Raw genomic sequence first — 17,909 nt, 5'->3', positions numbered from 1 at the left:
ATGCGTGTTTGAATCAAAAATGTGCTATAAGTATTACAGATGTATTGATTTGTTGTTGTTTTGTGTCACACCTTGGCATAGAGCTGCTATGTTTATCCAAAAAGGATCACCAAATTAACTTTATTAATTGCCAAAAGTATTTTGTGTATAAATATTAATTTGAGATTCCTACGTCCACTTTCACATTTTATAGGGAACTAAAATAATGGCTGAACATAAATTTTTAAAGCGTTTAGGTCCAGTATGACATACTGTACAAAAAGTAGCTGAGCATACTCCCTAAATGTAAAAGATTAAAAAACACCAATCTTTACACTTCGAGTTGTCCCTCATATGGCTCGTTAAAAGAGTGGTGGTTATTTCACTCCTTTAGAGGAGCTTCACTCCAGGACAGAGTCAACAAAAAAAAACACCCCTAAAGATGCAAACTTCAATCTAAAAGAGGTGAAGACCACTCGATAAAGAGTTGTCCCTTGTATGGCTCTTCAGAGAGTGCTTTTTCACTTTTTTTTTGCATTTACAGAGTAACAAATTTACACTTTTGTTGTAGTAAATCAACTCCTGTGACTGGTGGTATATGTGATATTTTAAAGTGTTTTATAAACAGACAGTGTTTAACCATGAGTTTTTTAAATTGTAATAATCATGTTCTATTTGTTGTTATCGTCTTCACCTCAAATTTCGTGTTGCACAAAACTTCTGACTGAATTGAGTACTAATTGTACGAGTACTATAGGCTAATTCGTGTATACTTTTTTATGCATCAAATATATTGTTTGTAGTGTCGTAAATAAGTATATAAAATGCAATTTTGTGCATTTTTAAAGGAAGTTTTGTCCTACACAAGCCTGTCGCTTTATGATATTACTATAGAATATTTGGGAAAGTGAATGTCCCTGATATGACGTCACGTATCCCACATGGCTTACGTTCGCCATCCTTGATGATTTTTAGCATTCGATGCACTTAAAAGATTGCAAAGTTTCACAAATTCAGAGAGGATTTGGGTGAAATTTGTGAGGTTTTTGCAATCAACCCATTCCAGACTTGTTTTAATGTAGAGTTTGAGCTGCTATTTCAGATAGGATAAGACTAAAAGAGATCGTAGTTGTACGTGTACATTCTATATGTTTTTACTTGTGAAAAAAAAATCATCTCTGTCAATAACAGAATAACAAACAACAACTTCTGATGTGTGCCTGTTGTCATTTTTTAAGTTGTCTTAATTTGTCTTTAGTTGGCATAAAACCTTTCTTGGTGACGAGTAATGGGGAGAGTTTGATGGTATAAAACATTGTAAGAAACGGCTCCCTCTGAAGTGCCATAGTTTTCGAGAAAGAAGTAATTTTCCACGAATTTGATTTCGAGACCTCAGATTTAGAACTTGAGGTCTCGAAATCGACAATCTAAACGCACACAACTTCGTGTGACAAGGCTGTTTTTTATTTCTTTCATTATTATCTCGCAACTTCGATGATCGATTGAGCTCAAATTTTCACAGGTTTGTTATTGTATGTATATGTTGAGATACACCAACTGTGAAGGCTAGTCTTTGACAATTACCAATAGTGTCCACTGCCTTTAATATTTAGTATTGCTTAGCAAAAATAGTTTACTGGCCAAAACGTGAGGCAATATCCATGAAGAGAAGGCATTCCCGTTTGAAAGTTCACATTATTTTTCTTATGGATCTTATTAAAAAATAAAAAATAAATTATATTTGCTGCCGAAGTGTTCCTTTAGCAAGCACTGCGGTAGGTTGCCTCCAAGTTGCCTGTTAAATAGCTTTGTGTGACAAGGCCTTAAATTAAATTGAGCTCTACCACCCACTTTGGATGGCGGTCGGAGAAAAGCAATGAAAGCATCACTTTATGACGCGCGTGATGTAAACGCGGTGTCTAAAAAGACACTTGACCGATGGGCGCTCGCATTCACTCCTACGCTCCTACCGCGCGTCAGCAAAGTGATGAAATGCGTTCTATCAAACACTCGACATTTACTGGGGACGACTTGTTTCAAGTTAACTGCCACTCTCTTAAAACAAATCTTAAATACTTTAGGAGCAAACGAACGAGGAATAATGGGTGGTAGTGCTAGTGCGTGTTTACGTAAGTCAAGACGGGGGAAGTACAGGGTCAACGAGCCGCATGGCCCCGTAGGGAGAAACGGTGTCTTCGCAACCTTCTCCGACTTTGGGGTGAAGGATGATGCCTTCTATCTTGGCTACAGGAGGAACTTCGAGGATGACACTCAAGTCATACGAGAAGACATTGACTCTCAGCAGAAGGAGTTGATGAAAGAGGTCTTCGCTGATGTGAGCGGAGAAACGGAGAAGAATTTGAGAAGAGAGGATGGCCATATTCATGAGCTAATGCCTCAAGGGGTCGACGAGGTTGACACTAATCATCCTGATCTTCCCCAGGGGGTGACTTGTGTCACGTGTGCTGCAACTATGATGGAGATTGACCAATCAAAGGTATATTTTCTGTAACTTCATCCTCATTTTCATAATCAGACGGGAAGAACATCATTTTGTTTTGCCCCGAAACTTGACTTTCTGAGAAGCGTTCCCACAGTAACTTTTACAGGCAACTTGGAGGCAACCAAGTGTGTATGCAAAATGAACACTTTGGACTTGGTAGCATGATAGTGTCATTCTTCAATCAAACAATGTATTTCAGTCCCTAATATTTTTTTTTTTTTTTTAATGATAACAATTCCCCAAATGAATAGCTTTTCTTCTTGGAGATTGACTGGAACTGGTTGCCTGTAAATAATGTCCCATGCCATGGACTATATATACTATATAATTTATTTGATATCATATTGACGGATTCAATTTTGTTTACCAAGAACAAAACTGCACAAGAGAAGGACGAGAGCGGAGCAGCAGGTACCGATGAGCAAAACGAGGATGCGAAGGGGGCAACTCCAGACGGATCGGAATCGAGTGAAAATAAGGAGAAATCAGACGGAGATGAAAACCAACCTGGTCTAGGGAAAGGTAAACATTCAGAATGGCGTTATTTATATGTTTTGTAACCAGGGCTGCTGAAGCAGAAAATATTGCTTACCAAATTCCTGCTTAGTAGAAATCAGCAGGTTACCACTAATGTGGTTGGTATTTGGGTTGACTACATTTTTTTTGTTAAGCAGCGCTTTTGAAGCATTTGGAAAAAAGTAGCACTCAAAAATGGATAGTTAAAAAATAATTTTTAGAAAAAGTTGGGTCTGTAATAAATACCCCCGATTTAACAAAAGACAGATCGTAAAAGCACAATATTGATACTGTCATTATTTTTTTATTTTTTGGATTCAATAACTATTTCCATTATCGTTTTGGCCCATTGTTTTTTGGTACTGACTTGGACGGCGGATCCCACATTTGAATGTCTGTTTGTCCGTCTGCCGTGCCAACACGGTTTGTCTGTCGGTCATTCTTATAGAAATCTCATCCATTATTCACAGGGTCAACCGAAGAGAATTCTGCATCCGGTGACAAACTATCACGTGGTACAAGAAGGTGAGACTCAATACTTTGTTTTGTATATTCTGTTTGTCTCATCTTCGTGTTTGTGTTTGTTTGTCTTTGGGTTTTCTGTTCAAGCTTGGACAGTTGTAAAGGCAGTGGACACAATTGGTAATTACTCAAAATGATTATTATCATATAACCTTGCTTGATTACGAGTAGTGGGGAGAGGTTGATAGTATAAAACATTGTGAGAAACAGCTCCCTCTGAAGTGACGTAGTTTTCGAGAAAGAAATAATTTTCCACAAAATGATTTCGAGACCTCAAATTTAGAATTTGAGGTCTCGAAATCAAGCATCAGAAAGCACACAACTTCTTAAGACGAGGGTGTTTTTTCTTTCATTATTATCTCGCAACTTCGATGACCGATTAAGCTCAAATTTTCACAGGTTTGTTATTTTATGCATATGTTGAGGAACACCAACTGTGAAGACTAGTCTTTGACAATTACCAATAGTGTCCACTGTCTTTAACAGCCCTACTATTATTCAGTATGTTGCATTTGTTTTCTTCCTTCGGTTTGATTATCAGTGAGTTTTCTCCTGACTTTCACTTTCGTGGACCTCGGTTCAAATCCCAACTCAGACCGGGTTTTCCCATTTTTGTTATTGGTGGTGTAATGATCGCCGTGGGATGTGTAATTAATAAAATGTTTTATTCTGAAGAAAAACATATGAAATACAATTTAAATATTTGTAATCGAATTGAATATCGCTAAAACATTATGTTAAAAAAATTCGTTGACTCACGAAATACTTGTTTGTCCAGAATTAGTTACATAGTAACAATTATTTTCCGATTTTATTTTCAGAAGACGTCGATACAAAGCCCTGAGCAACGTCCCACCAGCCTTGCTGAGAAATGATGTTTATTAACTATCAATCAATAATATTATGACGTCACACTACAAGTTCCAACTAGTCCAATACAAGTTTGTTTGGTTTATGGAAGATACTATTGTAGAATGTGAGATTATCGTCTTATCAAGCCAAGATAAACACCGATTTTATTTAGCCATCCAGCCTTTCACATAAAAATAATTAGTATTTCAAGAGAGGCCCCCAGAGGTGGATTTCATAAAGGTAGTCCTAACTTAGGACTAGTCCTAGGCAATGCTAAGAGATAGGACTGGTCCTAAGTTAGGACCAGTAACTCATCCTAACTTAGGACTGGTCCTATCTCTTAGCATTGCCTAGGACTAGTCCTAAGTTAGGACTACCTTTGTGAAATCCACCCCAGGTCTATTAATTCAGTTTTGTGATGCACCCAATTTCCAATCAATGGCGTCCCCAGAAGTGGGAGGGAGGGAGGGGGGGGGGGTGTTAAGTCTCTTACCTCAAGTTAAAATGGTGTAATGTCAATTTATTTCATACTCTTTCTGAGCAAAATTAAACCAGTACGCCACTGACTGACTAACGAAAGTTAATGGGTTGCAAATAAACAAGAATTTCTACCTACGCCTGCCATAAAAAATGAGTTTTTATTTTATTAATTCAGATGAATAACGATTGTGTATGTTTCCTTTGGGGTTCCGCACCCCCCTTTGACGGTGAACAACACTTTGAGCAACTTTTCTTTGTTCGTGGGTGCATGGGCACGGCTTTTCGGGGGGGGGGGGTCAAGCTTCCTTAACAGTGACAAATCTTATGTGTGTTTTGTTGTACAAATAAAATTGTTAATAAAATAATTTTAAAACCATTTCGTACTCCCAGTGGCATTTTTTACCTTTTTGTCGCCCATACAACCCTGTGTAATATTACACAAGTTTAGACTCAAATACAGGCCGGTTACTTCAGAATTTAGAATACATTCAAATTAGTTAAGAGTTTAAAAAGAAAGCTGTATTACTAATAGTTTTATTACGAGTAGGGTATACACGTACACGCACCCCTTATACTCGATTGATAAATATTAATCACAAGAGGGCGCCCTTTTGAGCGGGGCCCTTTAAACGACGTGGGACACCCTTCTTGGGTTTTCAGCGACGACGAGAACATGTGACCAAAAAATGAGCGAGGTAAATTTCTTCTTTTTTCTTCATTTATCACATTTGTTTCTTAACTGAAATGCATAAAATAGTATCTTAAGGTATTTCTCGTTCAAATAATCAAACATATACTATTGTGGAGAATTTCAAAGTACCCCAAAATTACGAGTTAAAATGTTTAGCCAGCGGTAAAATTGTTTCGAATATGGCGCCGGCTGATTTTACTGCACAGGCAGTGGGTACAGACTACTCTGGAAATGAGAATTTTTTCTGCCAATAATGATAATTTCAAATAAAGGTAGCTATTTACCAGGGAAAGTTTCTGTATGGCGCCACCACTTTTTCACATTCTATATGAAACAATATAGTATCTAATTTACCTCAATGAGACATCCCTTTTTGTGAAAATGAGTAAAAAAGTGGTGGCGCCATAACGCCTAGCTTACGGAAATTATCCATTTAATTTATTACTATTTATTATGGATGTTTTGGGAAAAAGTCAGACTCACTTTCTCAGGTTGTCGACTTCATTACAAAATGTTACCGTAAAATTGTAAATAAAATATATTTTGGGTAGGAGTGGGGGAGTGGCACATGCTGTCGTTACTGTATACACATGATGATAGGCTGGCTACAGATCACTTCTACTTCTACTTCGATACTTGGCATAGTCCTTCAGTCAGGATATAAACGCCAAGGATAGCTGCTCATGTGCAGTGCCAAGTGTTGCAGGTGCATTTTATTGTACAAGGTGCGAGTAAAAAGTTGGGAGGTAGCTAAATGATTGCTCCAACCGCCCCCTTAAAGACCCCGATGGATGGGAGCTCGAGGATCTGGCTGGAGAGGGCATTCCACCACAAGACTGTTCGTGGGAAAAACGAATATTTGTATGAGCTGGAGACTTGCTGGATGGTTTGGTATTTACATTTGTGGTAGGATCGAGTACTGCTTGGGATCATGGGTATGAGGTATTGGGTTGGATTGAAGATCATCTATTGAAGATCATCTATCATTTTGGAGACGCTGTCCCTGCTGTGGTAGTTGTTGAAGATGAACAACCCATCCTAAGTTGGGACAAATGTATTCTTAGTTAGTTAGTGAAATCGTACACTGGCCCATCTTTTTTTCCATCGCTTATTCTTTGTCGGTCCCATCCATGTTTTCCAGTCTCACTCAGGGCCCGGCACTATTGCTGTCTAGATGCTGAATTTTCCTGTCCTATATTATACCCTGTTTGTTATTTTATTTTTCCTGTTCAGTTTATTATTTTCCTGTCCCATTCATCATTGTCCCTTGTCTTTTTTCTTTCCTGTATTATTTCCCCAGCCCTCTTCATTTTCCCCCATCATTTTTGTGTAGGTCTCCTGTCCCCAGTCCCACATACCACTGGATGTGCCTCTTCCCTTCCACCTGCTCTACCCGGGCACCTCCGTGCCACCGTTCCATCAAGCATTGTAATTGTTCATTGTCGTTGTTGTTTGCTGACACGGAACGCCGAAGAAACTGCACGCTGGCACTTTGACTGTAAATCACACATACCCTGTGGGGTATGAAACAACACAGACCCCCAACCCACAGGTATCCCAAAATTTACCCCAGGACACATCAATTCAGCATGGTGCAGGCTCCAATAAACATGAAAATATGGCTGCCTGCGGGCGCCACTTATTGGGAAAACATGGCGGCGCCCACATAAAGTTTCCTTTGAAAACTTTTAAATGAAAAAATGCACCTTATTTTAGATTTCATCTTTTTGCACTCATCTCTTTTTGGCCCCGGTAAAAGCAAGTTGTTCTACAGCAGTAAAACAAAAAAACTAAACTGTTTTTGGTATTCTTATAAAATATTTTGTTTCTAACAACATTGTTTTATGTGTTTTTTTAAGTTTTTTTTTTAACCACCACTTTGTCTACATACACACCATGTTTTGAGTTAAGCATTTTTTGGGCTCTTCAAACAAAATCAAAAATCTGTGATTAAAGCCTGAAACTCTGCACCATTTTTAAGTCAGAGCTTGTGCTCAATGTAATGTCTTAATCGGTTTAAATTTCTTTTTTATTTACATTATTTAGGCCCAACATGTGTTTGACTGTCTGGCTATTTTTTTAATGCAGTGTAAACCAACCAGTATGAAGGAGGCTTGTTACCACACATCTGTTTGCTGCACTGAAAGATGTGTCCCTCCCTGCTAGTAGTGTGAAGCATGCAAAAAACATAGAAACATAGACTTGATAAACAGCATGTCACAGTCTACAACTTCAAGTTGTTCAGGTGAGTCAGTGGGTGCATTCGTTAAGCTTCCCTGGGTCGACCCTGCGGTGCTCACTCGGGTGAGCCCCTGAAAAGAGCTAAACGAACGATCACACTCGCCCTCTCATGGTGACGGCATGCACCTCCGGTCACCCCAAGTGACCCACTCCACAAGCGGGGCACTGAGGGATGACCCGGGTGAGCCCTGTCAAAGCTATTCGAACGTACCGGGGCAGACCGGGGTCGACCCAGGGAAGCTAAACGAATGCACCCAGTATATAAAACTCAGTCGCTCGGAGCAGTAGAACCTTCCAATGATGTGTAAATTGCACTACATTTTGGTTGGCAAAATGAAAGAACATCGCGCCTTTTTGTATAGGGATGATGATGGTGTTACACAGACCAATACGCCGACTCTTAACACTCATGCATGCCATTTTTCTCACCCAAAATGAGACTATGGGTGCACGTCAGCCCCCACTTGCAGTGGCTCCGCCTATAGCCTGGGTTAGATACCATACCTCATGCATGAATATTAAGAGAGGGGTATAGGTTCTGTACGCATGAGCGAATGTAATTAGCATATTTCATGTAAGGGTTCTATTATTTAGAGGCAACTTGGGGACAACTCAACTGATTTAACTCTTTTTGGTGCCAATGTCGTACAGGTTTGATCTATTTTATGTATGTCGTTATTGTTGATATAATGGTACAACAATTGTATTTATGAACCCCTAAAGTGTCCTAAATTGTACCCAAATGCCAAATGAAATGACCCATAGTATGCATGTTATCAGGGGAGTTCAATATCACTCAAGAAATACTGAGGCACTTATACCAAGGCAATACAAGTCAGCAGGGTACATTTTGTTAGGTTTGAAAAACCTCTTCTTCTTTTTTTTTTTTTTTTTTTGGGGGGGGGGGGTTGGCTGAGGGTATATAGAAGTTTAAAAACAAGTTAAAAGCTTGGCAACTCATGTTCCATAGAGGCAAATAAAAAGCGGTCACTGAAGAATGTTATTACTAAGCATGCAAGCTAATAATGTCTCCATCCAAATGAGCACTGATCCTCATGAATTTGTGAAATCTTGACCCTAAATTACTTTATGTACAAAGTAATTACTCAAAACAAATATTAACTTAAAAACTGACTTGGTAACTAGCATTGGAGAGCTGTTGATAGTTTAAAACATTGTGGGAAACGACTTCCTCTGGAGTAACATAGTTTTTGAAAAAGAGGTAACTTTTCACTAAAATATTAAAAGACTTCTAGCTAGAAGTCTTTTATTCCTATCTGAAAGCACACAAATTCGTCCAACAAGGGGTTTTTTTTCCAAGCATTTTCTCCGAACTCCGATGACCATTTGAGCTCAAATTTTCACAGGTTTGTTATTGTATGCATATGTTGAGAAGACTGGTCTTTGGCAATTACCAATAGTGTACCTTCCCTTTAAGGAACTGGTTTTATTTAGTGTTTTTTGTGATGTGGTTGTTTTTGTCCAGTAGTAGGTTGTCTTGAAGGCAAAGAAACAACGCATATTATTTGTCAAACACGTGTATTAAGGACAATTGGCTTAGAAACTCCAAACTTTATTAATTTGTGGACTGCTCTAGGGATCCCCGGAAGACTATTGTTTTTAGACCCCTAGATCAATTGTAAAGGTCATTGTTGATAAAACAAAAGAAATATCATCAGAGCAATTAACTCAAAATGGACTTGGCATATCAACTCCAAACTTGGTTTGTGGATTGGTCTAGCGGTTCCCCAGAAGCCTATTGTTTTTGGACCCCCCTCAGTTAAATATGTAGTCAGATACAGAGAAAACAACCAAACCCTTGGTCAGGAGACCATATAGTGCTCACAGCTACAGAACCCAACGGCATTCTTCATCTTCGGCCCCGAAAGTTTCTTGAGTTACTTAGGCACACTTTGTTACTAACACCAATACTGGCTTTACCTCGCCATTGGTTTCCCCAGCACTGCCAGAAAACGTGCCGTTAACGAACGCCCAACAACACTGGAATTCTCCCCCCCCCCCCCCCCAATGCTATAGGGCAGTATATAAACCAACATGGCGCCGCCCGTGTATCCTTTTTATGGTGGGCCTGGGATGCATGTTTGGACAATTTAGACAACCACCAACAGCCCAATGGCCTCAAGTTCAGCAACAGCGTATACCCCCACTACTTCTACTACATGTACATACATCATCTGTAGCATGGCAGAGCCCCACCACTTGGGAATCTGGAGTTGTAGGTCTACTAGGCCCTAGTCACAATGTTTCTGCTGTTGACTCTGTCAGTGCTGCCGATCATCTTACCATTGCGGTCGATGAGGCTTCATATATGTCCGGGTTCGACGCAACCCGCACCGCAAATCCATTGGTACTCTAGTGACTGACGAGGTACTTTCTTGGTGGGTACAGCTTCGCATCAACAAGCTCAAGTACAAGTTTAGAAAACACTTAAGAAGCAGACTGATAAGAAGAACTTTCAAATTGTCTCAAGATTTTTTTTTGCAAAGCTGAATAACCTCCCAGATCTTCCTTAGTCTGTCAAGATGATTGCCTTTCAGATTCACATGGCCATGTTCTCAAGTTTGCCCTTCCCTTGTACATTATTTTGATGCCCTTGTGGATCCCATGTGCCCTGAAACAATCGACACAGCCATGGTGAAGGAACATTTTACTTCAGCTCTTATTCTATTTGGATCAGTTAGCCATAGCCTCGCCTTAGCTCCCCAACATGCCTTTGATGATCTATATACTCAACAAGCGTTTTGACTCTTTGATAAAGAAAGCATTCTCGATGGATTTCTTCTTCGGTGGTAATCTCGTCAAAGATAAAGAGGAGGCAGAAAAGGCGAATAAATTAGGCTCCAAGGTCATCAAAGGAACTTCTGGATCGGCATCTCTATCATCAAAAAAGAGTAGATTTTCTCTGTATTCTTCAGCAGTGGCAAAAAGATTCAGAGGAGATCGTACGATTCTTCATCAGTTACACCAGTTATGGAATTGGAAGGTCATCGTGGTCTACCCGTAGCAACACATTCAAGGGCAACTGGAATGATAGTGACAAGTCGAAAAAGTAGCTCAATTTCTTCAGACAGGTTATCTGGTATTTTTTGTTCAACACTGGAGAACGCGAACGCAAGACAGCTGAATTCTCAGGTCAGTTTGTGGCCACAGGATGTCGATGTAAAGCCACCATTTGCAGGAAAGAGAACCTGCCAATCGTATGGATTCCGCACCTCAAGTAGAGTTAGTGCAAGCAAAAGTTAATTAAGAAAAAACCATCACACTGGAAAATTCAGTGGAGGGCTAATTCATTTCCTTTCTGTTTTTAATTCAATAGAAATCAGGAGAGCTTCGTCCGATTATAAATCTTTGTCCACTAAACAAGTTAGGGCTATCAACACTTCCAGATGGAAGTAATCAATATAGTAAAGGATTTGTTAAATATAGATGACTTCTTGGGCTCAATCGATCTAAAGGACGCTTACCTCACTGTACCTATTCACACCATGGAATATTGCAATTTACCTGCGTTTCTTTTGGCAAGACAGTCTGTTTCAGTTTGCTTGTCTCCCCTTCGGCCTCTCAATCGCTCCAAGAACATTTACAACAGTCCTCATCAAACCAGTTGCTGCACATTTTTGTCAAATCGGAATTTGATGTCATGTTTTACCAAGACGACATCTTCATTCTAGGCAAAACATCAGAGGAATGCAACAACTTGAACACAACGACCAACTTACTTCTTGATAAATCACGACAAGTCTCATTTTGTCCCATCACACCAGTTAACTTCCCTTGGTTTTCTCATCAATTCATCTACAATGACTTTGGCAGGGGAGAAAACAAAAGATTGTAGAACATAACAAAAGTATTCCTAAAGCAAAACAGTTGGCGGTGAGAGATCTTGCACGACTACTCCGCTGCCTATCCTCGAGCACTCAGGCAGTCATTCCTGCACCGCTGTTCTACCGAAGCCTACAACAGGACAAGGGGATTGTCCTACACAGAAAAACTTCCTATGGGTCTGAGTTGATACTTTACTTGGCCTCTCGAGTGGAATTGGAAACTTGGATAAGCTGCATCAGAGTGTGGAATGTTCAAACCCTTCTCAACCCAACTCCAGATCTGACAATTCAGACAGACACATCACTCCAGGGTTGGGGTGCCTGCCTAGGGAAGCTGCAGTGCAATGGCTGACATTACAGGAACAGTCTACACATCAACCATCTCAAATTGCTGGCAGTGTTTTATTCTCTCAAGTCCTTTATAGTGAGTAAGAAATGGGACATCCAAATCTGGGTAGACAACAAATCAATCATAAAGGGGGCACACACTCTCATGAGCTATCAAGCCTAGAATATAGAGCAGTACAGATATGGACATGGTGTTTAGCCAAGCACATGACACTACAAATATGTATTGCAGCAGAATATCTGCCGAGGGTACAAAAGATGGAAGCTGACAAACTGTCTTGCATATTCAACAATAGAACAGAATGGCATCTTCTTCCCGAAGTCTTCAGAAAAATCACACGGGTGATTGGTGTCTGCCAATCAATAGATCTGTTTGAATCCCCTCTCAACACACAACTTCCACAGTTTGGAGAGTGGACACATTCACCATCAACTAAAGTAACCTAGAGGCTTACTTTTTTCCCCCATTTGCACTTCTCGCAAGATGTCTTCACAAGGTGCTTGCAGACGAGGCCACAGTACTTCTGATAGCTCCTGTGTTGAAAACGCAACCCTGGTACCCACGTCTGTTAGAACTCATAGTGAGAACTCCAGTGTTATTGCCTCGTCAGCTGGCCCTTCTGAAGTTATATCACAACTGACTACCAATATCATCCAATGTGGAAACCTTGCAGTTAGCCGCATGGAAGCTATCAGGCAATCCTTATCAGCAAGAGGTATTTCGCAGCAAGTGTCCGCCGCCATCCTATCATCCCGACACCATCCACTAATGCCCAGTTCAATTCATCATGGAACCCATGGAACAGCTGGCGTGTCAACGCCAAGTTGATCCTATTTGAGCACCTCTAGCTGACATCCTTGAGTTCTTGCACAGTCTTTTTCAGCAAGGACTACAACATAGAACAATTAATGTTTATAGATCAGCAATTTCTTTAGCACATGTTCCGGTGGAAGGAGCTTCCGTTGGTCAACATTCTCTCGGCTTCTGACTTTGAAAACAGCTATGCTGGTTGCACTTGTTACAGCGGGACGCTGTTCATCCTTAATCGCTTTGGACTTGCTGTTTATGGAAAAACTAGAACAGCCTTTGTGTTAACCATGGTGAAACCAACAAAGCATTCTACAGCCAACCAAGAAATGAATTTTAACATGTAAACTCTGTGTGGTGAAAGCCTTGGAAGTATACCTTCAGAGGACAAAGCCTGCCCGAGGACAGGGTAAGGACAAATTTACCAGTCTGTTCTTGTCATTTGTGAAATCTATTCATGCTTTGGTGTCCGCTACTATCGCACAGTGGTTGAGAACCATCTATGCTTCATCTGGTATAGATGTGTCTAATTACCGGGCAAATTCTACTAGGGGAGCAGCCACCTCGGCAGCTGCTCGAGCAGGGGTATCTACAGTACAGATCCTGAAAGCTGCTGGGTCATTCATCAGATGGGTCATTCATCAGAGACCAAGGTTTTACAAGAGAGAAGTTAGTCAACGTCAGAGTTTGGGACAGCTGTCCAGGCTTCCGTTATGTGTTGAACCATACAGGGTGAGTCTGATGACTAGGTTGAAATATAATTCCAAATTAAGTTACCTGCCATATAATTGGAATTCTCCAAAATCTGAATATCCACTGATAATGCTGAGAGTGATGCAAAGGCTGGATGGAGTTGGTGTTTAGACTGTCATCCCACCAGAGTGGTGAAGTATGACTATCAGACCTGGATGAGATCTGAATCTAATGACAACATGTACCATGAAGACAGTCACTCCCCAGAAAGTACATGTGACATCTCCATTGATAATGCTGAGAGTGATGCAAATGATGGATGGAGTTTATGATTGCACTGTCATCCCACCAGAGTGGTGAAGTACGACCATTGTCGCGCACTCTCCAGAAAGGAACACAGCTGCAAATACATAGACCAGGAAAGATGCCTTGAATTGTTTTGTAAAGAAGATCTGCACCAGCAAGTGATGATCTTGTGAAGTTCAAGACAATTAAAGACTCTACATGTAAATGTCCAGGGCAGAGATGGAGACAACAACTTGATGAGATTGAAAACCCTGAAACTTCATGAGTCCTTCAAACTCAACCGGTGAAGTGGCAGGGAAGGGAGCTAAATTTAGACAGACCAAGAGCAGTGTGATGGAAACGGCACCAGACTTCTGTAAAAGCTGATACACATGAGTCAGCTTTACGACAGAATGTGAGGTCCAGAGTTGGATTATGAGGCTACTCAAGTTCCAGAAGTCCTTTTGTTTTTGTGTGTAGCTACTTACACGCCAAGGACTTGCATGTAGGTATACATGTTTGTAACTGTCGGGAGACCTTGCTGTGTTATTTTATTTCATGCTTTGATTTACCAAACAACAATTGACCAATATTTTTTGATACCAAATAAAAATTCATGACTGACTTCTCAGCCAAAAAACTGGAACTGTAGTGTTACACTAGAGGGTTGGGTGTGTAAAGAGCTATAAGAACCGATTATTATTATTATCATTATGGAAGCTGAACACAAAGAATACTCGTTTCTTACCACTAATTATCTGCATTCAACAGGTTGTTTTTTTGTCTTAATTACTGTCCAATATTGTATGATTCTTTGCAGATGGTGCATGTGTGTAAGTGGATAATCTTCAAGGACTGGAATGAGGCAAAGTATTTTTCTCCACATGTCATGTCATGTCAGTGCTAAAGAAGTGTCTCCTAGAAAAGCCCTAATGTTACACACTAGTTTGATATTGTCAATGCGGCATATCTTGCTTAGACTATAGCTTTGATGAAAACACAAAACAAGTATGTGTCAATACACAACAATTTTGCCCCGGGCCTTTTTGTGTGTAAAGCAGCAAAATTAAGAATCAAAGATTTTGCACTAACGCTGCAATATGTTTGTATGATTTAAAGAATTCAGAAAAGTCTATCAGCAGTGATCAGCAGTGATACAAGCCTGTATGCTTCATTTTTGGAAGGGCAAGGGCACCAAGGCATGTTTGCCTTGTTAAAGGGCATCCTATGAGGAAATTTGAAGTTTCAGCTGGAGCATTTCAAGAGCACCAAGGCAATGACCAGGGGACATGGAGGCAATGGTCGCCTCGGTGAAGTATCAAGCCTGTTGATAACCACCAATATTAAGAAAAAACTAAAAGCATTTTAATAAAGAGCTTACTGACAAAGCTCTTACCAATACCAACCCTCAAGTTGTTTCAGGCATTTAACATCACCAAATTTTACTGTAGCTTATTTTGATTGCAGCAATCTAAACCTGATATATGCATTCATGAGCTCCTGTTGCTATTCGTCTTTTCTTTCATTTGAAAAGTTCAACCAAATTCTACGGTACTAATGATGGGTAGTGTTTAAACCACAAACTTTGTCAAGATGTATTTGGTTTTGTTTGTATTGCAGTCACGCTTATCAGCATCTCCAAAGACACTACCCGTCGACGAATAGATGTCCAAGACCAGCCTATGATAAAGGAACTGCACTCTCCAGTAAAGATGGAATTCTCGAAAGGTTCACTAATATTAATATTTACCCCTGGTCCAAAATGGAGCTCTGTAAAAGTTGAGAATTTTTTTTTAATGAGATATGGTCTAACGGCCACTTAAGAAGGCATGCTGTTGCTTTGGTTTAAGCGGAAGTTATTTCGTGATTCTCGTGCAGCATGCTAACTCCTTCTCATGTTTGGTGTTTTGCATTCATTTCAAAGTTTGCAGGCTGGGTTGTGTGTTTTTTAATTTTGCAGTCAGGCTTAGCATCTCCTGAGACATCCACCTGCCAACCATAAGATGTCCAAGACAAGTCTATGATGGAGGAGCTACAGTGTCCATTAAAAGGTGAATTCCCCCCAATATTTAACTTTTATTTTACCCAATTTTCAAAATGGAGCACTGTAATAATTGTGCAGAATGCATGTTGTTCTTGTTTAAAAACAAGTTAACATCAGTCATGTTCATGCAGCAATACTATTCCTGCAAGCGGGTCTGTTTGTTGTTTGGCAATCGTATCAGAGTTGACTGGCAGAGTTGGGTTTGTAGGGTTTTGAAGATTTGGGAAAAACCTTAAGGTTGGTCAAAACATCAAGACAAATGTTAAGCTTTTGGTGACTTATATTGTGAAAATGTGTACCTTTTGTTAGGTTTTCATTCTTATAGAGAGTTCACTTATAACTACATTTCATACCAGAACCAATCCACAAGAGAACTGTTTTAAGTAATTGAACTAAAAAATAAGACAAAAATAATTTCCAAAATATTCCTAGTGTGCACGAAATCCTCCAATCATACTGTTCCTGCTTTCAATAAATCTTTTTTCCTCATTTATTTATAATCGAAAATACACGATAAATCCTCGTGTACAAATAGATTTATCTGAAACTAATGGTTTTAATCGACAGGTATTGTTCTTAAGAAATATTATGCTGCCAATTGTGCATTCTGTTTGTGTTGCAGTGAGGTTCAGTACTTCCAAAGACATCTACCCATCAGCAAGTGGATGTTGAAGATCAGCCTAGAAGAAGCTCAAAGACATCTACCCATCAACAAGTTGATATCGAAGACAGCCTATGATGAAGAAGCTCAAAGACCTCTACCCATCAGCAAGTAGATGTTGAAGATCAGCCTATGATGAAGAAGCTCAAAGACCTCTACCCATCAGCAAGTAGATGTTGAAGATCAGCCTATGATGAAGAAGCTCAAAGACATCTAGCCATCAGCAAGTAGATGTTGAAGATCAGCCTATGATGAAGAAGCTCAAAGACATCTAGCCATCAGCAAGTAGATGTTGAAGATCAGCCTATGATGAAGAAGCTCAAAGACATCATCTACCCATCAGCAAGTAGATGTTGAAGATCAGCCTATGATGAAGAAGCTCAAAGACATCTACCCATCAGCAAGTAGATGATGAAGACCAGCCTATGATGAAGAAGCTGCACTCTCCAGTAAAGGGTGAGTTCCTTAAAAGTTTACTCTTTAAGTAATTTAATTCAGCATGCTGTTTGAGAGAGAGAGAGAGAGAGCTGAAAGATAATTAAAGTTCATACCAGCATCAATCTTCAATAGAAGTGTTTCAAGTGATTGCCATCTTGAGTTAATGTTGCTTATTCCAATTCCTGCAAGGATGTCTGCATGTAGTTAGACAATCATATCAGAGTTTCATGGGCGAGTTGGGTCTTAAAGATTTTGGGGAAAACCCATTTGAAAAACCCATGCAAATATGTACCATTTGCTAGAGTTTTGTTCTCATTGAGAGTTCATACCAGAACCAATCCTCAGAAGAACTGTTTCAAGCAAATAAACACAAAAATAGAAACAAATAAATAAATAAACAACATTATTTTTTTTGTTAATTCGACATCTCGAGTAATTCTTGGTTATGTTGACTACAGCCAAAATATTCCTAGTGTGCAAGAACTCCTCCAACCGTACTGTTCTTTTCTCCAGAAGACGATAGAGCATACTGATCGAAATGTTGAGTTGAAACCAACAGTTTTTTTCAGAACCACCCCCAACTCATTTAGAGATAGTCATTGCATGGTGTTACCGCAAACCTTTTCATATGGTATTTCCACCATGCAAAGTTTCAAATTCAACATACTGTTCCTGTTTTTAAAAATGTCTTCATTTATTTTTGACTGAAATTAAACAACAAATCCTTGGGTAAAAGATATTTTTTATCTGGAACAAATAGTTTGAATGACAGGTATTGTTTTTAAGAAATAAATACTGCAAATTGTACATTATGTTTGTGTTGCAGTCAGACTTACCATCTCCAAAGACATCTACCCAATCTCAAATTGAAGTCAAAGTTCAGGCTTATGAGAAGCTGCACTCTTCAGTAGAAAGTAAATTCACAAGAAGTATACTCTTGGCTAAATTAATTAAGTATGCTGTTTGCTAGATTAGAGACGGAACTCACAGTTCATTGGAGTTT

At 39.6% G+C, this 17,909-nt stretch overlaps 1 protein-coding gene across 2 annotated transcripts; it reads left to right on the top strand.

The window, feature by feature from the left end:
• The first annotated feature begins 1,941 nt into the window (after window positions 1-1,941).
• LOC139939467 (uncharacterized) lies at window positions 1,942-5,228 on the top strand. Of its 2 annotated transcripts, none has more exons than XM_071935424.1 (4): window positions 1,942-2,476; window positions 2,854-3,004; window positions 3,469-3,523; window positions 4,345-5,228. In XM_071935424.1, the coding sequence occupies exons 1-4, from the start codon at window positions 1,967-1,969 to the stop codon at window positions 4,403-4,405; spliced, it is 777 nt and encodes a 258-aa protein (XP_071791525.1). In that variant the 5' UTR covers window positions 1,942-1,966; the 3' UTR covers window positions 4,406-5,228. The 2 variants fall into 2 exon arrangements, with proteins under 2 accessions (XP_071791525.1, XP_071791515.1); XM_071935414.1 differs by having other exon boundaries at window positions 1,944-2,476; window positions 4,342-5,228.
• Window positions 5,229-17,909: the final 12,681 nt, after the last annotated feature.

The sequence above is a fragment of the Asterias amurensis genome, chromosome 1 (genome assembly GCF_032118995.1).
Source record: "Asterias amurensis chromosome 1, ASM3211899v1".
Classification (NCBI taxonomy): Eukaryota; Metazoa; Echinodermata; class Asteroidea; order Forcipulatida; family Asteriidae; genus Asterias; species Asterias amurensis.
This window is presented reverse-complemented; position numbering and strand designations above follow the sequence as displayed.

What these genes read in the sequence shown, in the direction of transcription:
- LOC139939467 (XM_071935414.1), top strand. Translation starts at nt 1,967, where the DNA reads ATGAAATGCGTTCTATCAAACACTCGACATTTACTGGGGACGACTTGT. An exon ending in TGGAGATTGACCAATCAAAG is followed by an intron (nt 2,477 to 2,853) that starts GTATATTTTCTG and finishes TTGTTTACCAAG; the next exon opens with AACAAAACTGCACAAGAGAA. An exon ending in CCAACCTGGTCTAGGGAAAG is followed by an intron (nt 3,005 to 3,468) that starts GTAAACATTCAG and finishes CATTATTCACAG; the next exon opens with GGTCAACCGAAGAGAATTCT.